The sequence below is a fragment of the Panthera leo genome, chromosome E1 (genome assembly GCF_018350215.1).
Source record: "Panthera leo isolate Ple1 chromosome E1, P.leo_Ple1_pat1.1, whole genome shotgun sequence".
NCBI classification, from domain to species: domain Eukaryota; kingdom Metazoa; phylum Chordata; class Mammalia; order Carnivora; family Felidae; genus Panthera; species Panthera leo.
Window position 1 is genome coordinate 54,677,299 of NC_056692.1, and position 24,284 is coordinate 54,701,582.

Sequence of the window (24,284 nt, forward strand, 5' to 3'; positions counted from 1 at the left end):
AAGCTTTTTGTTAAAACAAATAAATAAACAAAACAATAGAGGGAAGTATTTAAAAATTGGGCTTGTCATGTCCTCTCCACAAATGGTAGTACAAACAAAATTAAGATTTTGTTTGTGTCTTGTCTGTGTAGTGTGTGTGTGTGTGTGTGTGTGTGTGTGTGTGTGTGTGTCCATGTTGTACATGTGAGATATTTTCCCTATCTCTGGGCAGTACTGCTAAAACTAATTTGCAAAAGAGTTCTATTGAGTTAGTTTGAAGGCAAGTACTCGTAAGGACTGGACATTCTAAAACTCGGAAAGGTAAAAACTCACCCAAACGTGTTTCAGGTTCACACGATCTGGGAACATATTCAGTAGTAAAGCAAATTTCAGGTTGCTGGTTTACTTATAAGGGGTATGGCTGAAGAGTTACCAGCTTTAAATAGAAAACCTTTATTCTGCTTGCGTTTACTAAAAACCACATAAGGTCATGGTATCAACTGTTGCACTTGACCAGGAGAAAAATAAACCTTAGAATAATTGTTAATTTTACCTAATGCCTCATGAAGTTTTAGGGGTAGTCTGAGTATAATTAAAACAAGTTAAAAACAAGTAAATTAAATTGATGTAACTACGATAAAATAATAAGCAGAGATTTATCTGGTTTTGTCTTATTATAGAGACACTAAAGATATATTTGGGCCTGTTAATAAACAGATTTCATGCTTGTATTATGATGGTGTTATGAAAAAAGCACATATTTCTAAAAATTCCAAAATATATTTATTAATTTGCAAATATAAAGAATTCTGGTGTAACAGAGCTCAAAGTTGCTTACTTCTTAGTTTTTACTGAAAATTAGGGTTTCTAGCATTAAGAATTCTAATAAATGCAATTAAGACTACTGGAAATAACAAGGGAAACTCCATATATGAAGAAAATAACACATTTGTTTTTGGTAAAAGAAAATATGAAGAATAAAAAGACATATTTGTTGAGGGAACAGAAATTAATTCTGTCCTAAAGTGAAACCATTTATTTCAAGAGGAAACATTTAAGACAAAAATTGAAGGTAAAAAAGAAAGTTCCGACAGTTTATGAAGAAAGAATATTTGGAAAGAGATGTTATGTGTGGCCAATCTGGCTAAGATTATGATAAATTCAAAGAAATAAATGAGTTTTAACATCAAAAGTGCACTGGTGCAAGTTTTTGTTTCATCTTTATAAAAAGTACAAAGTTGGCTTGAACTAATGGTCTGCTCTCCATAAGAAATTGTAAGCAAAACTTTATCTTTTTAAATTATCTGCCTGAAACCCATGATTCTGGCAACCAAAATAATTTCCTATATTTATCATATCTTGGATACCTAAGAAAACCGAGTGAGTCTGAATATCCAAGGAGTTACATTTTGCTCTCACAGCTATGTAACCTTCTATATTTGCCTTGGATATCTTCTATTGCCACGTTAGTTGAAAGGATAATTAAATACTGTTTCTTAATAATTTGTTATCCTATTCAAACATTCAAACCTTTTCAAATTTCTTGACATTTGAACATCTCAGAGATTTTGTGAGCAATTGAACTAATGAGGCTACTTGGTACATTTACTTACATGGGAAGCATTGCCAAATAAGTGATATGAAACCCTCTTAGATTATGTTTATATAGATATGTTATTAAGATACATGTTCTAAAAGTTATATGAAACTCCTACAAATCTGAGGTCCTGGTATGATATTATCTGGAAGTGTTGTGTGTCACAGATCCAGATTTCCATGTAGGCTGCAGTGGCAGGAGCTCCAAGCAGATCTCAAAGAATGCACATTTTTAAGTCTTTCCTTATTTACAGACAGTTGTATGTGTATTAGATGCCTCATTACACGAGCAAATGTGACCATTTTCAAGGAGATTCAGGGGAAAACTGCGAGGACAGGTTTCTAATACCTCAAGACCCTAAATCTGAATGAAGTAAAAATTTCCGGAACAAGTGGAAAAACTGGATTCAAGCAGAACCAAAATTAATAACGACTTGCAAAAGATCATTATACTCTTTATGGCTTTTTGTATGAAACATTAGTGCTTTTTTTTAAATGTTGTGTTTTTGAAGATTTAAGGAAACTTTGTCTCTTAAGCTAACTGACTTACAACGATTTGATAAAATATACCTTTTTGAACAAATTCGAGTATTTATCTTTTCTCCTTACCTGAACCCTCGAGAATCAGAAACTCTCAGGGAGTATTTTCTTTTTTTCTGGAAACTGTTTATTTGCTTCAGTTCAATAAGAATCTGTTCTACCTATGACAGGACACAATGGGAAACACTGCGTATATTACCACGCTTGGACTGGAAGGTCATATTTGGGGGAGACATGCAGAGGCTCAGGTGTTACCCGACAGCTTGAAGGAACTTAGGTTGATTTCATGGAGCCAATAAAGCCCCTTGGAAATACCAGACTGATACCTTGCTTCCAGAGTTCCCAGCAGCCTTACCAGGTGAGTAAAGAAGGTCACTTCCTCACAGGTGCAGGAACCCCGGGATGTTTGGGGGGCCTTGAGAAGAGAGGAATTCACCCAAATCTATACGTATTACAGGCAAAGTCTGATGGCAAGTTATTGGCTTGGCTCCTGGCCTCAAGAGGCTGTTAAACTTCATCTGGAGACTTTTTATGAAAACTTCTAGCAAAGCAGGTTGAAAGAGCCAAATGCAATTCTTGTTGTACTTATGGAAAAGTCAGGCCAAGTTTTATGGGAAATGACTTATTTTGCAAACAAATTAGTGTTAATTTCATTATCTTTGGTCAAAGAAGTGATTATAGAGAGAAAATATGTTTCAATAACACATCTTCGTACATTTTAGATTTTATTACTATTTATTATTACTATTTAGATTTATTACTATTTATATACTATTATAAAATGGATTAGGTCCTGATTTCTTCTAGTGTCTTCCACCACCAGCTACAACATTCCAAATTGACATTCTGAGGTTTCTCCCACCTTTCTGACTCGGAATCCTTTGAGAACTAAAACTGCCCTTCTCCTGAAGTTCTGCTAAATGTAAACCACTTACCTAAATCTAGAGAAATCCACAAGAACTCAACCTACACGATCTTTGTGCCTATTGCTCAGCAGGCCAAGCAGAGATCACCAGAGACATTTGAACGACAAACCCAGGGGACCTGTCTGACTGCACAGCCTGCCCTCACTCTATCTGAGATGCTTCGAGTCCAACATCTAGAAGTCTGCTCCACTGGCTGCCCTCACAACTCAGAAACTAGCTTAACATTAGATCCAGTCATGAACCATTGGGTTCCTCTTGTTTCCATAGAAAAGCTTCTTGTTTCTTACCTGATTACTTGGACCACAGGCCTAACATTGTGAATCCACCTGCATCACTGCCTTCTGGAATGTGTTTGCCTAAACTGACCTATCATCCGGATGAATAGACCAGTTCAGTTGGAAGAAACACGTAGCAGCTGAACTGTTAATGTGTGTAACTGCAGAGAAACTTACATTTAAATTTGATCTGGGTAACCCATCTCTCTGGCAGGACTGACATTTGTGCACCAAACATTTACTGGTTCCTTCCCTTTGAAATCTCAGTCCCCTACCCCCTTCTGCTTAATTCGGGATGACATTTGTATCTCTTTTGCCTGACTGCCATGTCTGTGTGGACTCCTTGCACATATGCTATTAGATTTGATTTTCTCTTGTTAATCTATCTCATGTCAATTTGAGTCTTAGTCCAGCCAGAAGGACCTTGAGGGGGACAGGGATTCTTGCTCCCCTTCCCTCCTGGGGCTGGCCCGCCACGCCCTCTCCTACTCCTCTGGCAAAGCCCTGGACTGCTTCACCTCCAAGCCCCCCACCCCTGCCAGGCCTTTTGAGGGTGGCAGGTGGCAGGGAGAAGACCCCATGGCCTTTGTCTACAGAAGACTAGAGTGGTGGAGGCAGGTGGAGAGGGAGCCTTGGGCCCAGGGACCAGGTGTTGGGACAGATTGATTTTAGGGATGAAGATGACAAGAAATGGCATTTGGAGCACATCTGAGCTGCTAACAAGGTGGACAGCTGTACAAGGCTCCAACAGCCATTAAAGTGGAGAACTGGGCTGGAAGATGGGGGGGGGGCAGGAAGTAGGTGCGCACAGACTGGAAGTGGTGCTAGAGTGGGGGGTGGGGGGAACAAGCAGGGACCCTCCCCGGAAAGCAGATCATCAGAGTCAGACTCTAGGGGATGCTGAGTTGAGGGGCCAGAGCAAGGAGTGGGGCCACCTTATCACGTCAACCATAAGCTCCGAACCATTGCCGCTGCTTTGCACCAAATTAATGAAATTAAGAAGTAACTGAAGAAAAAATTGAGGGGAAGTAGATGAGAGAAACTATAAAAGAATAATTTAGAAGAAAGAGAAGGTAGGTTGCCTCTATTCTCAGTTCAGTCCCTGGAGGGCAGCTGGCATTTGCTGAGCACCAGGGAGACAAGCCAAGCAGGCGGGACATGTGGCTGCTCCCGGTTCTGTTCCTTCTCGTCGTTCAAGGTGAGTAAGGTGGGGGTTTCAGGACGGCACACCTGCAGGGCTGGGGCAGGACATGGACGGGTCTGTCCTGGGGGAAATGGCAGGGACTTCATTCAGCCAGATGCTTATTTATTTATTTATTTATTTATTTAAAAACATTTGTTTTAAGTACTGTTACCTGATAAGTACTAAGTTAGGTGTTGGACAAGGAAATAGAATAAATAATACAAACAGTGTCTGTGTCTAGGACAGTTTGTCAACCCTGGCAGAGAGAAGGATAGACAGATGATGGATGGATGGATGGATGGTAGATGCATGGATAAATAGATAGAGGGTACGGAGAGGCATACACACACACATATATACACTCATACATAAATGCATGAATTTCTGAGGAAGTTTTAAAGAGCACAGATACTCAGCCTCCAGCTAAGACCCATTCAGCCAAGGTGGGGTTCAGACATCTGGATCATTTAAAAGCCTGAACAACTGGTCTTAACTTGTAGCTTGAGCCGGGAAACTCTTTTCTGAAGAGCTCATACAACAGGGAGGAAGGCAGGCAGCAAAACCAGGGTGACAGGCTCTCTGGAGAGTTGCTCGTCCCCACACATTAGCCTGCCTGGGTCTCTGCTCTGGATGATTCAACGACCAGATGCAATCCAATGTCCTAGACACAATACCCGAGATGGGGGCAAAGTGCCCTGGAGGCACCAGAGTGACCAAGTTGTTGCAGAACCGGGGAAACCAGAGAAGAGACACTGTTGGAGCTGAAACTTGAGGGATGAATTAAGGGTTTTTTTCCCTCAAACGGAGAATAAAGCACATTCCTGGTAGAGGGAACAACTTGTACAAAGGTATGGAAACACAGAAGAGCACAATGTGTAGGTAAAAATACAAGCAATCATGTGTCTGAGTGAGTGAGTGTGTTTGGTGTGTGTGTGTGTGTGTGTGTGTGTTTAGTTCATGTAAGTTTGGAGGCTGAGGGTTTGTAGGTGTGTGGGGGTTAGATTGTCAGGGGCTGGGATGAGGACGGACCATGCTGTCTCACCAGTCTGGGATTCAGAAATACACCTGTGGCTGCAGTGTGCCCTCTGTGCTGCCGGGAAAAGGTGCTGCTTGAGGGCAGGCAGGGGAGGGTGGTCAGTAGGATGAAGTGAGCAGAGGCCCCTGTATTGGGCAGTTAGGAGACCCAAGGAGGGTTCACAAGATGGGTGACAGCAAAAGAAATCCTGCGGGGGATGAAGGGACAGGTGGAATGTGGCGATTAGACAGAGGACAGAGGCTCTTGGTTGGTCTCAGTGCAGGGTCAGAAGCCCGAGTGGCACCTGGGTCAGCCCTGGGCTCAAGGATGTTGGGTTTCTGTTTTCTAGGCCACTTCTCCACCTGCCAGGAGAGTATGGTGAGAGGCACAGCAATTGGTACATTGACCATGTCCTGTGAGTATAGCCCAGGATGGGAATTCTACAAGAAATGGTTGTGTCGCGGGAAGAACTGGAGTTCCTGCAAAATCCTTATTAAAACCACCGGGTCAGAGCAACTGGTGAAGAAGGGCCGAGTGTCCATCCAGGACAATCACAGCCGACACATGTTCACTGTGACCTTGGAGGATCTCTGGTATGACGACGCAGACACCTACTGGTGTGGGATTGAGCAGACCGGCACTGACATAGGGTTCAAATTTTCCGTGATTGTCGACCCAGGTAGGCACTACTCTCCTGTGTTCTGGGCCCCTGGGACCCACCCCCAGAGGAGTCAGGACTGTTTCTCTGTCTTCCCCCGATGGATGGAGAGGAGTCTGGAATCTTGCCTGAGACCACACGTGTGCATGTGCTTGTGTGAGCGGGTATGTGCATGTGAGAGCATGGATGGGGGGCACTAAGATTCTGGAAAGGACTGGAAGAAAGAGTGAGCCCCCACAATGCCACATGAGTCCATCTGGTCTCCCCAGAGGGTTAGAGAAGGACACACTCGGTCAGGACAGGCTTGTCCAGGGGAGGCAGCTCCTTTTTTCCCGGTCATGTTCACCCTCAGCACATCCCAGCCTGTGTGGGGTGATGTCAGGCCTGCATGGAGGAGTGGGGTGCCATAAGGCCATGATCCTGATGGTCTCAGCTATAGGACAAGACACCCTCTCCCTGCCTCCTCCTTCTTCTTCCTCCCCCCCACCCTTGGCAACATTAGCACAAAGGAGCAGGTGAGGGACTATGAACCCATTTTTAGGAGAAGGAAAGACAGACTCCACTGTGGTGCAGGCACCTTCTCTTCTGGCTGCCTCTATCCTTGGAGGGGACCCTGGTCTCCCCTGAAGCTGCCCCAGAAGCACTAAGTCCTCCTAAGAGAAGAGCCTGGAAAGAGAGTCAGGTTATAGCCCCCACCCAACAGCTCCATGTCTGGACCTCTGCGTCTTGTCTCCAACACACAGACACACAGACACTAGGTAGGTAATGCACCTGCTACTCAACACTCCATTTCTAGAGCAGAGAAAAATCTCTTCAAACTTAGAATATGCACATGTGTGCAAATGTGTGCAGTGGGAAGGATGCTGGTCTTAGAATGTTCTAGAAATTAACTGAAAAGGACATCAAATGTGGTAGATGTGTGCAAGAGTAGAGGAGGAGTTGGTGCAAGAGAATTGGAGTCTGGACCCTTAACCCAGACGACCTTCCCTTGGCAGACCTGGAGAAGTAAGAAAGCAAGCCCCAGGTAGGCAGAAAGGGACCCAAGGGGAAGCAGAAGCTGCGGGCACTTGGCAGCCCCAGAATACAGGGAACCCTGGACTTGCCAGCTCATGGGTCACATTGCTTCAGGGCAGGTGGCACAGAGCCTGCTTCAAGCCAGGCTGAGACTCAGAAAGGAGCCTGCCTGGCTGATTTAAGGCTCCAGGGATTGGGAACATGGTTCTGACATACTGAGCTGTGTCTAATAGGACACCAAGATGAAACTGAATGTGAATTCCTACATAACCAGTAACCCTAAATCCCTCACAAGGTAGTAAACTGGTATTTATCCGCAAATAAGAAATCGTATGTTTTGAATAAGAAAGCAAAAAGATGCAAGAGAAAGCCAACATGGCTGAGCAGTGGCACTAACACAGAAAGGTTCTGCATCCCTGGGGGTGGGGTGTGGAGACCATGGGAGCCACCTGTGACACTCACAACCATGCTTTGCTCTGTGTGTTTAGCCCCTGATCCAACAGACTCTCCCAAGCCTGTAGCGAGAACACCAGCCGGTCGAGCTTCCTCTCCTCCTTTTACCCAGGGCATCAACAGCAGCCAGCCTATTGTTCTGATCAACCCCCACAGCAGGTGAGCACAGCTGAACCCACAGACTTTCCCACTGCTGCCCTGGGACAGCTCTCCCCTGGGGCACTCTGACAGGGGCCCCCATTGGCCCTTCTGATGTCTCCTCTGCTGGGGAGAAACAGCAAGGTCTGCACTGGGCCCCCTCTTTGTACCTCTGAGTCCTTAAAGTGCTCCCCCTCCCCACAAGAAACCTAAGCTAAGTTGTTCAGCTGGGCTGTAGGAGAGAAGCTTCTGGTCTCCTTCTGACCTGGCTCCCGACCCCCAAGCAGCCAAAACAGGAGCAGGTGCTTTCAGCCTCAAGTTGCCAGAAGGGAAGGGTTCTGGATTAGCTCCCTGTGGCTGCTGGAGCAAATCACCACCACCCTGGTGGCTGAAGGCAAAACGATGTTATGATCTTAAAGTTCTGGAGACAAGGTCTGGGATGAGGCTCACTGGGCTAAAACTCAAGGTGCTGGCAGGGCTGGCTCCTCCTGGAGGCTCTGAGGGAGAAGGGCTTCCTTGTCTTTTCCAGCTTCTGGAGGCCGCTGCACCCCTGGCTCGTGGTCTCTTCCATCAACCAGCAGGGGTGGTTGAGTCTTTCTCACCCTCATTACTCTGACACTGGCTCTCCTGTGTGCTTTCATTTATAAAGACACTGGCGATTCCATAGGGTCCACCCAGATATCCCAGGATCACCTCCCCATCTCAGGGTCAGCTGGTTGGCAATCTTAAATCCATCTGCATCATTAATTCTCTTGCGCCAAGGAATCTAATATATTCAAAGGTCTGGAGATTAGGACATCTTTGAGGGGGAGTCATTCTGCCCACTGTCAAGGGCAGGTACTTGTTCCATGGATCCAGCTCTCTCCTCCCAAATGCTTGGGAAATGCTGGGAAGGAGTGGGAAGCTGGCATTCCTGCTATCTCACATTCCCAACACGGTAGAGAGGTTGGGCCATCAACCTAAAGCCCAATCCCCTCAACAGGCATCCAAAGAACAATTAACTCCTTCATCAAAGGGCACACACCCTGCCCTGCTTCACTCCATCCCAGGCCATGGTGATGGTGCATTTCCTGCCACAAGTGCCCTCCACCACCTCCCCTTGAGCTCCAGTCTGTCTTTCTTCCCTTCTGAAGGTCCCTATTCCTTGGAGCCTGGCCCGCTGGATAGTGTGTTCACTCATGTGCAAATGAGGCCAGGCACTTGGCTTATGCATCACAACCAGCTTCTGTCCTACTCATGACTATTTGGAGACTAGTTGTTCTGTTGAGTGGGAAGGGAGGATGCAGAACTTTTAGGGGACTGAAGGGCAGAAAAGGAAGCCTGTGGGAGGGCAGAAGGGCAGCAACCCCACGGGGAGTGGAACATGGGAAAAGAGCACAGTGGGTTCAAGGATAATTTTGGGAAATGCAAGGCAGCATGTCCTCTCCCTCAAGAAAAGTCCTTTGTGAAATGGACATGACAAATCCTCCTCGAGGCAGGTAAAAGGAAAGAACAGAATGGCCTCCAGGGGGGTCCTGGCACTGCTTGTGGGGGAGGGGATGAGGCAGAAGGTGAGGACATCAGACTCTTGGATACTGATGGGGACTGCCAGGGGGACATATGTGAGCAGGGGCCCAACTGTCCAATAGACCACGTGCCACTGTCCAGGGTGCATGAGATAGTGCACCTTCTATGTGCTACCAGGTGGGGGTCACAGCTAGAAGAGACTCCTCCCAGGAGAAGCTGAAAGGTAAGCATCCAGATTGAAAGGGGAGTGGAAATTTTCCTCTATTGTATTAGGTAATATTATATCCTAGCTTGAAAGATGGACAGAATTTGGGATCTGCACTTCAGATTTTGTCTCCATCTCTCTCTGCCCCTCCCCTGCTCAGGCTCGCTCTCTCTCTCTCTCTCTCTCTCTCTCTCTCTCTCTCTCAAATATAAAAATAAATGAAAGAAAGAAAGAAAGAAAGAAAGAAAGAAAGAGGAAGGAAGAGAGGAAGGAAGGAAGGAAGGAAGGAAGGAAGGAAGGAAGGGCAGAATTTACATAAGGTGGGACAGACGTAGAACCAAAAGAGTCAAGCAAGGGGAAATCCTTGATCTTGGGTGGCCTGCTGGTGACGTGGAGAGGATGTGGGGGGATGCAGCAACAAAAGGTGCCCCTGCTTGGGGACCTGCTGTTACTGTGCTGTGGGGAGTCAGGGGGGCTCCAGCAGGAGAATAAGTCAGCCTGAGCAGGAAAACCACAGCCCCTGTGTCACCAACTCTCCCACATCCTCTGACCTCTGATCAGGGAATGGGCAGTGACTGCAGTTCCAAGGGAGAAGAGGGTCCCTGTTAGGTGAGGACTCCCCTCATCCTGATCTTAGTATTAAACTCTGGCTCCCTGACTGCTCTGCACAGGTCAGAGACCCTGGCCATCAATGGAGCAGCAGAGAATCTTCCTGTGTGGATCCTCCTGGTACCTCCTCTCCTTGCAACCCTGGAGTGGCTCTGCCAAGGATAAATGACTATTACATCGTTCAAGACTCTGGCCAATGATGGGTTTTCAAGTTCCATACCAACCAGTAAGTAGAAAACCTCAACTAAACCAAAAAGTTTCAGAATGTGTCCACGTGGACAAAGATCCCTGATGGGCCAGCTGTACAGAGGTCCACGGATTCCACCTTCTGCTGCATCAGTGCCTCCTGGGAAAGAATTGTCTGAGCAGGGTTGGACCATCACCTGACCCACATCCTATCTGTTTGCACCATACATTTCCTATTAAAATCTATTTCCTAGTAAATACATTTGCATCCTATAAAATACATTTCCTATTAAAATCTTTCCTGCACTCTTTGGAGATTTTTTTTTTGGAGGGGACACTGTTTCAATGTTTTATATGTAAGAGTATGAGCCATCCATTCTAGAGGTTGTGAAGTGACTCTAAGTCCAATTGTAGATTTAGATTGTTTCCAGCAACAGGGAGGTGGGAGAGTAGAAGGGAGAGGCCTGGATAAGCCTTTTAATCCCCTCAGAGAGGTCCTGACAAGGGTTCCCTCTATGTAAATGCAAAATTTCACTGATGGTCAAGAGAGTTAAAGGAAAGTATAGGGATCTACGTCTGCAATTATTTTCTGTATTTAAAAAAATGTATCATGGTATATATATACCTCAAATATTATAATCTTCTCATGCTAAGTGCACAGTCTAATCACCTTTGTTAAGCCTGGAATACCTGGGTTACTTTCATCTCAAACAAGATCTTAATACAGGTATACAGATATATCACTATAAATTTGACAAAGCTCATTGAAGGTACTCTTTTTTCCTCTGTGAAGTATAAGTGTTTTGTGGGGAGGGGCTTTGAAACAATGCAAATATCCACCTATCCCTGTATCTACATCAGTAGCCTCCAAACACGGTGGACTTACCCAGTGGTCACAAGAAACAATTCATTTCTGCTCCTCCATTTGTACCTTGACCCCACTGGCCCTTAGGTGCAGGGGCTCCAGGGACCATTTGGACTTTTCCATCTAGATGGGACAGTCTAAGAGGCTCAGATCTCCCCGTAACAGCTGTGATACTGTCCATGTTCCAGGCAGCTCACACCAACAATCATCCATTCCTGGGTTTGGCCTGGCCTTTGGCCTTTCCACCATCCCTCCTTCCTACCCACCCCCTCCCTCAGGTGAGCAACTGCAAGCCCAGAATACTGGGTTCTTCATGTTCAACATCTTCTTACTCACTCATCAAAAAATAACAAATAAGCAATTTTCTTTTTTAATTTTCAAGAGAATACATGTTTCCTCTCAATAAAGATTTGGGGGTTTGGGGGGGTTCTCCTCCACTTACATTCTTCCTGGGCTGTCTATTCTTTTTTTGCATCCATATTTTATTTCGAACCATTTTATTAGAACTATAAGCCCATGTTGCCCCCAAATTCATATGTTGAAGCCCTAATCAGGGAAAATACCAAGAACTCATTAGTTAAGAAGTCTTTCCAAGTGTCTAGAATAATGGTGGAGGAGATTTTGGGGGGTCCTTTCCTACATTCCATAGATCAGAGAGTGCTAAGGTGAAAAGCTTAGACTAGCATGGTGTCTGTGCCCTATTTGTTATGCTGAATCTTTGTATGGTGGTCTCATTTGGAATAGGAACCAACATAGAGTGCGCACACCAAAACAGAAGTAACCTTGTACATCCTGGGGGTTGAGGGTAGAAATTACGCCAGGCTTGTGATCAAAGGCTTTGTTTCCAGTTTTGGCACAGGTGTCATTGGCTCTGTGGCACTGGGCAAGTGTCTTCTGTCTGGCTTGAGTTTCCTCACGTGTAAAGTGAAGTGATTAATGTCCCCTATACTGCCTAGAGCCCAGTTTGTCTAGACTCAGGAGATGCTCAGAGGAGATGTGACTGTGCCTGCCTCAGACACAGTGGCAGTCAATGAAAGTTTCATGTTACTTATAGAGACAATGATCAATGGCAGGGAGCATTGGATACTCATGGAATTGCTCAGTAATACCTGCTTTATCATCAGAGTGGGAGGTGACTCCCAGGGAACTAAGACCCTGTCCCTTGCATGGGTAAGGAGAAGGATATCAGTCTGGGTTTTCTAGGCTCCCTGCTTCTGAGGGGTCAAAAGAAGGTATAGACACCATGGTGGGGGGACTCTGAGCATGTCATTTCCATCTTGGGAGAAATGAAAGACGAACACTAATTTCTGGTGCCACAAACAGTACCTCCTTGCCTATAAGAGACTTGTGGAAGCCACCACATTGGTGACAGAGTGGAGGAGAGGCCCTGTGTCCCTCATAGACCATCTGGAGACCCTCATTTTCACGGTCACCATGAGGGAACCTCCGTACACAGGATGCACAGCTCACTGGTGCGGGACTGAGATGGACTGGGCGATGGAAGGTCTAGGTGGGCTCAATCCTGATCCTGTGGTCCAGATGGTGGTGTCTGTCTCCTCAAGAGATACCCTCTCACTCAGGCTCTGGGGCTGAGGTCTCAGAACCTGAAGTTTTCTACCCAGAAGCCCTCAGGGAAAAACAGCAAGTCCGGCTATGCATCCAGGTGACTAGAGAGTCTGTGGGGGTGTATTTACTTGTCTACATGTGTCTCTTTGTTGAATTGGGTCTCAGATAACACAGAGAGCTGGGGCCGGAGGGGTCCTGGCAGGAACAAGAGGGAGGCAGCTGAGTCTTGGGATCTGTGACATGGAGTCCCCTTCCACAAACTCAGGGTCCCCAAAGGACTGATAGGGCTTGCCAGCACCACTGTTGTCTCTGGTGGGCATGAGGACAGCCTGAGAAGCCAAGTGGCCCCCTTGGCCACACAGCCCTGGCCCTTCTTTTTCCTGAGGCCTCTAACATAGTAGAAAATGCCTTCCCATGGGGCCCCGATTCCCTGGAAAACATATTTCATCTCAAGTTTGTGAGCCACCTGCAACCATCATGGACTTTCTTCTGTGTCCCATGGACGTTAGGGCTCCAGCCAAAAAGGGGTTTCAAAATTCTAGACCCCATCACGATCGAAAGCAGAACCAAGCCTTGAGTATGTGCCAACCATGAGGGAAGACCTGAACCCACAAGTGAACAGAAGACTCTGGGGTCGCTGCCCTGCTGTATTTTTGTCACTTGTGGGGTAGGGGCTCTGGCACCAGCTTCCTGCCTCGCCTTCAGGATGTGCATCTTGCCAGGTGGCACACGTGATTTCAATTTGTTCCATTACCAATGGGGTCCACTTGGTCACTTGCTGAAGGTTGTGGCCGGAGGACTTCTTCATTACAAAGTTGCCCTGTTACTTATAATTAGTAAGTATTGCAAAAAAGTTCTTTGAAACAATGTAAATCACCAGTTCCGCATCAAATTTCAATTTAGTCCTTTATATGCTTATACCAATATATGCTAAAATGGCTTTTATTTTGCTCCGAGGGTTTACACTCCATTACCACCATTATGTGTTTTGATGTTCAAATTGTCCCAGATTTGGCCAGTGGGAGCCCCTTCGAGCAGCTTCCTGTCCTTTTGATGTGTCTCTCTGGCCCTTGACCTCTTCCTCTTTTGTGACACAAGATGTCCAAGGCTCAACTTGTCAGTTCTGTGCCCCAGCCCTGGAATCAGCCACTTCTCAAAGAACTCTACTTCCTTTTAGTGGAGAATGATTTTCGAGAAGCCAAAGGCCCAGGAGCTGGGTGCTCTCTAGTTATTAGGATGTCCCTTTTCCTAGGTCCTCTGCAGATACACCTACATATACAGGTAACTGATGGAAACATACTCCCTATTGTGTTCACATCTATGGGCTTTCAGGGACAGACTGAAACTATCAGTTCCCTGCAATGCTCCCACTTCCCAGTCAGAAGCACAGGGCTCATTCTAGTTTTCTGGTTTTCTCTATTTGTGACTCTCCTCTCGCACTGTGAGAAACTTGACTTCTGGAAGTTTTCCTATATTTACTTATGGGTCAATAATGCCACTTGTAACCAATCTCACCTGGAAGAGACAGGCTTTGCCTCAACACCCATGCGCAGCCCTACACCACCTTACCTCCAGCCCCACCCTACGAGGGCTTTGATATCCTACACACAAATTCCTTCCATGTGGATGCCCTTCTCACACTCTTGGGTTCTGTCACCCCAGAATGAGCTGACCCTCAGTGGGGAGGGCTTCCTCACCCTGCTGAGGCCCTGACACTCATGCCAAGCTGCCCCTCACTTGGACACCCTCTGCACTTTGCTTGAACTCTAAGCCTCCACATTACCATCTTATATCCTTTATAAGTTTCTCTATTTTTGTGACAGAGTGATCAGGGGAGGGGAAGAGAGAGAGGGAGAGAGAGAATCCCAAGTAGGGTCTGAGCTGATAGTGGGACTTGAGCTCACGAACCATGAGATCATGACATGAGCCAAAATCGAGTCAGACGCTTAATGAGCTGAGCCAGCCAGTCACCCCTACCATTTTATTTTTAATGACACACTTAAACTATCTATGGATTTTATGCCTTAAAAGATGAAGACATTTGCATCTCACCCCTTGCCACCCTCCTCTACCCAGTGCTGATACTGTCAGCATAGTATTCTTGGAATCTATGATATTTACCACTCTGTCCTGTAATAGTCCCCACCATTGCTTACGGTTTTTTGTATATTTTAAAATATATTCATTGCTAACCATAGCTTCTCTTTTTTCACTATTTAACTTATCTCTTTGTTGGCGATACTTCATCATGATGTAGATTTTCTGCTTTTAAAGGACTCAGGGTGCTATATTTCATGCATGAGATTGTTGCCAGAATATTCCCAGACTATTCTGCCATTTGCTCAGAACATATAGATTCTCCTCCCTGTCTTCTGGGATGCAGTGTTGTTATGAGGCTAGCCTATTTCTGTCACAGACAACATGATCCTTCTGGCATGACCTTCTGATTTGATCATCGTTTCTGATACCAGCCCATATGATTCTGTTTTATCCACATGGTTTGGTAATTTCATACTGTTCTAGGTGTGGATCATCTGTATCAGTTCCTTTCCTGGGTCACCAGGTGGGCTTTCAGTAACAGTCTGAAAGATCCTTTTGTTCCTGGATAGTTTTTAATTCGATTCAATTATGTTTCCTTTGCCTTCTCTTTTCTCCCCCAAAGGAATAGCCGACGTACATTTGTGGCATCACCTCTCTGTCTTCTATACCAATGTCTGCCTCTCCACACGTTTTGTACTGGTTCACTTAAACTTCACTCCATGAAATTTCCACAGGGCACCACGTCTGTGCGTTTTTAGGCACACTTATCATTGGGTTTTGTGGTTCTTTCCCTATTCTTTCTTCTGGGCAACGTTGGCTCTTTCTCTTCTGCTCCTTCTCTTTTCTGAGGTCAGCCTGCTTGTTTTCCATCACCCTATCTTGTGCCTCATTCTCTTTACACTTCTAGAATCCTCCTGTTGTCTATCATTTCCTGGAGAATGAGTAGGACTATTTATATGAGCTGCCTTGCTTATGTTTCCTTGGGCATTGCCTTTTGTGAAGTATGCTCTTTTTTTTTTCCTTTGATTTGTTGAGTTCTTTTCTTTTCACCCATAAGCTTTTGAAGGTGCTACTCCCTCTACAAATAAAAGTTGATATTTGCCAAAGTCTAGTGTAAGGAGGGACGCTGTTGGGAAGGTCTGCAAGCTGGAGCAGGTGGCAGCCTGGAACCTCTCTCTCTCGATGAGGGCAGGTGTCCTGTTGGTTCTCAGCTCACCCACCATCACCAACCTGGTAGCTCTCTGCCTGGCAGCCTTTTGCCACTCCTTCTCCCCTCTCATCCACTCCCATCCGCTACAGCATTCTCCACTGCCTGGGGGCCCAGGTCATGTGCCATGTGCATCAATATGCCAAGTCTGCCACTCAGAGTATAAAGATAAAGAATTGACCACATCCAAGGTGGGGTGGGTATTTATTAACACATTCAGCGAGGATAGAAATGTTATAACCTTTTTTGGTAATATGCACCAAATTGAAAACTGCACAGACCAGTAACAGAGCTATTTTTTTTTTTACAGGAATGTGCCTACATGTATATCCATAAATGTGTATCAAGCCCCATATGCAAGGAGAATTGTTACACAATTGCAGGTAGTTGCAAAAAAATCAAAACAACTGAAATGTCCATCATGAACAAAAAAACTAAACAAATCATGATATACAGATACCATGAAATACTATGAAACCATGAAAAACAAAAGTCTGTAGATATTGCTATGGAATGATTTTTAAAATACATTAACTGAAAATAGGCAGGCTGTAGAATAATATAGCTATTTTTCTTTGAGGGAGGAAAAAAATATACACACACATATGCTTCAACACATAGAATTTCTCCTAAGCAAACATACACACATGCACACACATGCAGTCACACACATGCGCACACACACACACACACACACACACACACACACACTGGTTATAGTCCTACCTTTGGGTAGGGGAGTAGGGTAGAAGACAGAACATACTTTTCTACTTTACACTTTGTGTATTTTTAAAATTTCTCTTTCTAAAAATCCACAAATAATTATAAAAGTTGGCCTATCTGCCCACTTTTCCACTAGCTCCCTCTTGTTGAGGAGATGCCAGTGGTCCATGAGGGAAGAGTACTTCCCTGGGTCAATGGTCACTTGGACCCACGGTCATCTCCAACTCTCCTAATCCCACACCAGGCTGTGTCTGCATTGACTTGCCTGAGTTCCTCCATGTGTATTTAGAAGCCAGAGCTGGTTCACTGAATTAAGAAGATGCAGATCACGACCTGCTGCATGAGGAGGCACAACCACCCACGTGGGTGGGCAGGTAGGTAGCTCCCTCCATAGCCACACTCCCACTTTAGGGACATGAACCACCCAGGGACAGGAACATTTTAATGAAAGGCGCAGTTTCAATACACCCACATGATGGAAGCAGAGTCACAACATTTATTGTTTACAGATCCAGGGGAGAGCCTGAGGAAGGGCAGTCCCCCATCCTGGACCACGAACAAGCAAGAGACTGAGAGCCCCTGTGACTTACAAGGGGGTCGGGGAAGAGGTCACTGATTTTTCACAGAATCAAATCCAAGAGGTTAATTTAAAAGGTGCCCCAGAAAAAGCAAAGAAGGAACTTATGGAAGAATTCTAAGCTTGGGTCCTTCTCTGAATTTCCAGATTTCGTGTGTGAACAGGGATGCCATTCTGTAAAACGCCTGGGAGCAACTTAGAAACACAACAGGTCATTTTTCTCAAAAATTGTTTTACTCTCCCCATATGGTCATGGAGAATGTGTGCATTTTCTGATTGATGGACACAAGGTTCTTCTTCAGCTCTGATCCAGCGGTTTGAACAATGATGGTGCAGCTACTCAGATCAGCATCTGGACACCAGGACCTCACGTAGGTCTCCCACTCTGGGCTGTAGTGACACTGCATGGTCACTTGCAGAGGAAAGGAGAAGGAAGAAAAGATATGAAGAAAAAAAATTAATGAAGTAGAAAGAAAATATAAAATAGAGAAGACAAAAAAGGCAACAGTTATTTAAAAAAAAAAACCACCCTAGCAAGATATTAGTGATGATAGGAGAGGTCTGAATAACTGATACCAGAAATGAAAAAAGGCATATCACATAATATTCTGTGCATATTATAATAAGGTAAGATACTAAGGGAACAGGATAATAAAGGGACATCTAACCAAGTTTATTCCAATAAATTTGAAACCTCTGGTGGAATGGAACTGGACGGTATTATGCTAAGTGAAATTAGTCAGTCAGAGAAAGACAAAAATAATATGACTTCACTCATATGAGGACTTTAAGAGACAAAACAGATGAACATAAGGGAAGGGAAACAAAAATAATATAAAAACAGGGAGGGGGACAAAACAGAAGAGACTCATAAATAGGGAGAACAAACAGGGTTATGGGAGGGGTTGTGGGATGGGGATGGGCTAAATGGATAAGGGGCACTAAGGAATCTACTCCTGAAATCGTTGTTGCACTATATACTAACTAATTTGGATGTAAATTTAAAAAAAATAAAAAATAAAACAAGTTAATTAAAAAATACTCTACAGAAAATGTATTATACTAAAACAGGCACAAAGAGAAATAGAAAACCTGAATCATCTTACAATTATTTGAATGAGTCATATCCATCATTAAAAACCTCCCCATGGGTTCCTGGCTGGCTCAGTGTGTAGAATGTGCTACCCTTGATCTCAGCATCGGGAATTCAAGTCCCACATTTGGTGTAGAGCTTACTTAAAAAAAGTAATAAAACACCTCTCCAAAAGGAAACTCCAGACACTTAGAGCTTCAATGGACGTATCTGCTAAACATTTAAAGAAATAATGTCTATCTTACACAGAAAATTCCAGAACATAGGAAAGAGGATGCAATCCCATATCCATTTAATTAGATTAACATAATCTTGATGCCAGAACCTGACAAATGCAGTGCAATAAGAAATATTATAGGCAAAACCAGTCATGAAAAAATGCAAAAGTCTGCAAGCAAAAATCAGAAAACCTAATTCAGGGATATAAAAGCAAAATAAGCATCACCAAGTGGGGTTTATCCCAAGAATGCAAAATTGTGTGAACATGAGAATATTAATAAGTATAATATGCCACATTAACAGACTAAAGGACACAAATCATATGATCATCTCATAGATATGGACAAAACGTATTTGATAGATTTAAACAGCGCTTTGACTATGGAGGCCATTCTGGACCTCAGAAATCAACTACACCACCACAACTATGCTGGGAGCCCTTTCCCTCTGACATTGGCTACAGAACAGAGTGGGGGAATAGCCGCTATGAAGTCCCAGCCCCAAATTCTAGAAAGAGCAGGAACACAGGGCACCAGAAGCCCAGGAAAGCATTGGCAGGAATTGGGGTCTCTGGGTCCCATGGAAGGAGGTCCCTTTGGCCTATGGGCTGAAACTGGGACCATCACCTTGATCTCTGTGGGCAATAGACTCAGACACTGAGCTGTGCAGAGAAACACATGCCCAAAAAGGCTTGATCCAGTCCTGGAGGAGGGTGTTGGGATCCGTGAGAGCATCTAAGGGGTCATTCGGGTTCTAGGAGAACTCAGGACTCAACCACGTTGTGTGACAGTTCACTCTGAGTGACACTGAAGTCACTGGAGAGGAGCCTCAGGGCCCAGGACAGAGCAGGCTCTAAAGACACACAGCCACACTTACACATACTCTTACCTGGGTCAATGGTCACTTTGACTTTGACCCCAAGGTCAGTTCCATATCTCTCAATCCCACACCAATAGGTGTCTGCATTGTTCCACCTGAGCTCCTCCATGGTCACGGTGAATGTGTGCATTTTCTGATTGTCCTGGATGGACACTTGGTTACCCTTTGCCTTCTCCCCTGATCCATTGGTTTTCACAAGGATACGGCAGTTCTCCCAATTAGCTCCTCGACACCACCACTTCTTGTAGGTCTCCCACCCAGGTTCATAGCGACACTGCACGGTCAGCGAGCCCCGCACGGGGCCACTCACTGCATTTGACACTGCCATGAGGGGATATGAGCCTGAAAAACACAAGTCCACGTGCCTGTCACCACCACACCCCATTGCCTGAGGAAGAGCCACAGCCTCCTGTATCACAAATGATTCCAATAAACCCAAGTACCTGATGAGTTGAATAACAGTCAAAGAAGGAATAGACGTTCCACAAGACAGGCCTTTGTCCTTCAAAACTCCAGTGGGTCAAATCCACCCCAGAAATCACCTAAGAGCACAACTACAGATCTCAAAGAATCAAAAACACCCATACTGAGCAATGGCAACATCCTATAACCCACTCCTCCCCCTCCCTGTGGCCAATGTCATCTGGAGAGCAAATGACCCAAGGAAAGGCAAGACCCCAGTACACTTTGGCCCACTGCTCTCATGCAAGATGTTGGCTCTGTGGTTTCAGATCTTTTCATTTTTCGAGAGTAACCAGGAATCTGGATTTTGTGGGGACATCCCTATGTTAAAACACTGGCCATCAGCACATAAATAGAACAAAGGAATTTCTGTGTCTTTAAGTGTTAAGAAATTATCTACAAAACTACGTGACAAATTCATTATTGGGACAAATTCTTCGAACTTGGAAATTGTTTTCCCATGAATGTTGAAGATTCAAATTCTTCCATGGTTCTTGAATCTGTTCTATTGTTTTGGTTAGTTTTTTTCCAGGAAGTTACCTATTTCACAGAATATGTATTAGCATAAAGTCCTGCAATTAGAATGTACCTTTTTTTTTAATTTTTTTTAAACGTTTATTTATTTTTGAGACAGAGAGAGACAGAGCATGAACAGAGGAGGGGCAGAGAGAGAGGGAGACACAGAATCTGAAACAGGCTCCAGGCTCTGAGTGGTCAGCACAGAGCCCGACGCAGGGCTCAAACTCACAGACCGTGAGATCATGACCTGAGCCAAAGTCGGACGCTTAACCGACCAAGCCACCCAGGCACCCCTAGAATGCACCTTTAATAATTAAAGCGTTCATATCAGTTATAATTACATGTTCTGACTACACACGTTCTTTGATTTTGTTGATTACACATGCCACAAGATGTCCTTCCTGTTTTTCTTCCCCTCCTTATTTTTTGCATCACTAAAGCAGTTTTGAGATTAGTTTGTAGATGTTACTGTTTTTATCTCCTATTATTAAGTTTTCATATGTATAATTTTATTCCTCTTATTTCCTCAAAATTGCCACTGTGCTCTTTTTCCAATTAGCTAAGTTAAGACAGTGATCATTTTCTTCCTTTCTAAAATGAAGAAATACTGTTTAAGACTAAGGATTTATTTTTGTCCAATTTAAAAATTGAGGTATAATTCACATGTCATAAATTTTAAAGTCTGTACTTCAGTGGTTTTTAGGGTATTCACAAAGCTGTGCAACCATCACCTCTAATTCCAGAATATTTTCGTCACCTTAGAAAGAAACCCTACATCCAATCTCTCCTCATTTCCCTTTTGCCTGAAGCCTTTGGTAACCGCTAATGACTTCTCCCTTCTGGATATTTCATATGAACTGAATCATACAATCAATGGCCATTTTTTCTGGCTTCAGTCACTTAACATAATAATTGTTCAGGTTCATCCACGTGGTAGTGTATATGGGCACTCAGTCTTTGTTAGGGATAAGTCACATACAGTTTCTCATTCATCAGTTGATGACATACAGGATTTTTCTACATTTTGGCCAAGTGAATAATGTTGCTGTGAGCAGTTATGTCCTAGTCTTTCCACTGATTCAAGTGAAAGGAAGCTAACCCTGTGTTCACAGCCAAAAGCTCCAGAATGAGTTTGCTCAAGAGTCCACAAGAAGCTGCTGAGATCCTAAAAATTCTCTGAGAAACTCCCACCAATCATCTCAGTCTTCACCAACAGAGTAAGGGTTCCCAAGAACCTGACAAGAAGTCACTCCAAATCTCTAACCCACCCATGGGCCCTTCAGCTGCCTCCAGAGTGTAAGGCTGCTCTCCCACCTTCCAAATCTCTGACAAGTACTTCCATTGACAAACTCCAACCCATAGAAGGAAGGTGATTAAGGGAAATGTGATTCCCAGATTTTGCTCTGTGAAGCAGAAGACGAGTTAGAGGGATGGTGGTAGGGCACCTCCGTGGCTCAATTGGTTACGTGTCTGACTTCGGCTCAGGTCATGATCTCAGGGTTTGTGAGTTCGAGCCCCACATCAGGCTCTGAGCTGATAGCTCAGAGTCTGGAGACTGCTTCAGAGTCTGTGCCTCCCTCTTTCTCTGTCTCTCCCCCACTCACACTCTGTCTCTCTCTCTCACACACAAATGAATAAACATCAAATTTTTTTAAATTTTAAAATGGGTGGTGGTGATGTCAAAATGACAACAGATGAGCTATCCCTGTTTGCCGCTTGATCAATTCTGTCTCTATGTTGTGGAGGACTGAATGTTTGCATTGCCCCAGAATTCATATGTTGGAGTCTTAACCTTCCATGTGATGGTGTTTGAAGATGGGGCCTTTGGCAAGACATTAGGGTTAGAGGAGATCGTGATGGAGACCTCAGGATGGGATTAGTGCTCCTACAAGTAAAGACATCAGAGAGTTTCTCTCTCTTCCTTATTCTCTGTCTCTGTCTCTGTCTCTCCCTCTCTCCCTCCCCCCTTGCTTGTGAACAAAGAGGAGATGACCGTGAGAAGGTGACTGCTGAAAACCAGAAAGAGAGCTTTCATCACAAACTGAATCAGCCTGCACCTTGATCTTTGACCCCCCAGCCTTCAGAATGCGAGAAAATAAATTTCTATAGCTTAAGTCACTCAGTCTGTGGTATGTTGCAATTATGACTAATACACATTTGTAACCCTTTTATCCCCGCATGAACTTCCACATTAAGAACATAATAATATGCAAGTTTTCCCAAAATTGTCTGCCTGGAAATCTCCCTATCAGAGTTTTTCTCTTCCACACATATGATGACGAAGTCAATGGATGAATAAATTAAGTCATTTTATTTCCTCTGATAACCTCCTTCCTGGAAGAAACACTATCTGCATCCAGTCCCAAACCCTGTGGTTCTGTTCAATGACAGGGAGCAGAGCTGGGTCAGCCAAATGGTCCTGTAGTAGCTCCTATCCTCTGGGAGCATCAAGCACTAGCTGTCTTCAAGATATGAAATCCATCCCCAAAATACACACCTTATAATCTCTGGCCTTCCCTCTCTGATGTCTCAGTTGTTACCCTAACCACTCTGGACAACTGTCTGGTCTTTGGTTCATGCAGAGCAGAGACTCAGGCTATTCTGTGGGGGTGAACAACTCTCCAGAGAGCCTGTCACACCCAGGTTTCACTGCCTGTCTTTCTACCTGTACTCTGAGCAATTCGGAAGAGACGTTCCCTGCTCGAGGGACAAGTCAACACAAGTTGTGCAGGTTTTTAAGTGATTCAGATGTCTGAACCCCACCTTGACTGAGTGGGTCTCAGCTGGAGGTTGAGCTCCTTAAAAATTCTTCAGGAATTCATGCATTTAACTATCATCTATCTAGCCATCCATCCATCCATCCATCTGTCATCTGTCTATCAACCTATCTGCCAGGGAGGACAAATAGTGCCCTAGAAAACAGACACCATTTATGTTATTTATTTTTATTTTCTTTCTGCAACACCTAACTTAGTACCTGTCAGGTAACAAAAAAATATTTTTAAGTTTTTTTCTTGTAATTTTTAAAAGTTTATTGATTTATTTTGAGAGAGAGAGTGTGACAGCTAGTGTGCAAGCAGGGGTGGGGCAGAGAGAGCAGGAGAAGGAGAATCCCAAGCAGGCTGAGCATGTTAAGTGCAGAGTCTGATGCAGGGCTCAAACTCACAAACCAAGAGATCATGACATGAGCTGAAATCAAGAGTCTGGTGCTTAACCAGCTGAGTCACCCATGTGCCCTAAAAAAGCTCTTTTTGTTTGTTTGTTTTTTCCGAAAAGGTTTTTAGAGAGTTAAGTGTCTGGATGAATTAAAGGTCCTATAATTTCCCTGTGGGACAGATCCTGTCTGTGTTCTGCCCCAATCCTGCAGGTGCTCAGTCCTGAAGGGCCCATGCCACTCACCTTGGACGATGGGAAGGAACAGAACCAGGAGCAGCCACATGTCCTCCTGCCTTGGATGTCTCCCTGGTGCTCAGCTAATGCTAGCTGCCCGCCGGGGACTGAACTGAGCTCAGAAGCAAAGTGCCTGCTCTTTCTCTAAATCTTTTTTTTTTTTTTTTTAGTTTCTCTCATCTACTTCCCTTATTTTTTTCTTCAGTTACTTCCTAATTCCATTAATTAGAAGAAAATCAGTGCCTTCTTTGGGAGCATATGGCTGACGTCATCATGTCTTCCGTGATTTGCAGAAGCAAAGCATCCCACTGTCCAGGGTGCTATTGCAATTGTGTGTGAGGACCTGGGGAGCCAGCTGCCAGCAAACCAGGTGACCCAGTGCAGCAGGGAAGGGACACCAGAACCTCAGGGTCGGGTCCAAGGGAGGGATGGGCACACGTTGGGTTTGCACGTGGGGAAGA

The 24,284-nt window shown here is 44.7% G+C and overlaps 2 protein-coding genes across 2 annotated transcripts; one reads left to right on the forward strand and one right to left on the reverse strand.

Annotated features, from left to right (window-relative positions):
• The first annotated feature begins 4,368 nt into the window (after nucleotides 1–4,368).
• Nucleotides 4,369–10,335, forward strand: LOC122207182 (CMRF35-like molecule 5). The gene is made up of 4 exons (XM_042917044.1): nucleotides 4,369–4,514; nucleotides 5,864–6,193; nucleotides 7,675–7,798; nucleotides 10,160–10,335. Exons 1-4 carry the CDS (start codon nucleotides 4,475–4,477, stop codon nucleotides 10,260–10,262), a joined length of 597 nt encoding a protein of 198 aa, XP_042772978.1. The 5' UTR covers nucleotides 4,369–4,474; the 3' UTR covers nucleotides 10,263–10,335.
• A 6,999-nt stretch (nucleotides 10,336–17,334) lies between these two features.
• On the reverse strand, nucleotides 17,335–23,952 carry LOC122206732 (CMRF35-like molecule 5). Its single transcript, XM_042916188.1, has 3 exons — nucleotides 23,833–23,952; nucleotides 19,462–19,794; nucleotides 17,335–17,673 (listed from the first exon to the last, which is right to left on the reverse strand). The coding sequence occupies exons 1-3, from the start codon at nucleotides 23,870–23,872 to the stop codon at nucleotides 17,495–17,497; spliced, it is 552 nt and encodes a 183-aa protein (XP_042772122.1). The 5' UTR covers nucleotides 23,873–23,952; the 3' UTR covers nucleotides 17,335–17,494.
• Between the last annotated feature and the right edge of the window lie 332 nt (nucleotides 23,953–24,284).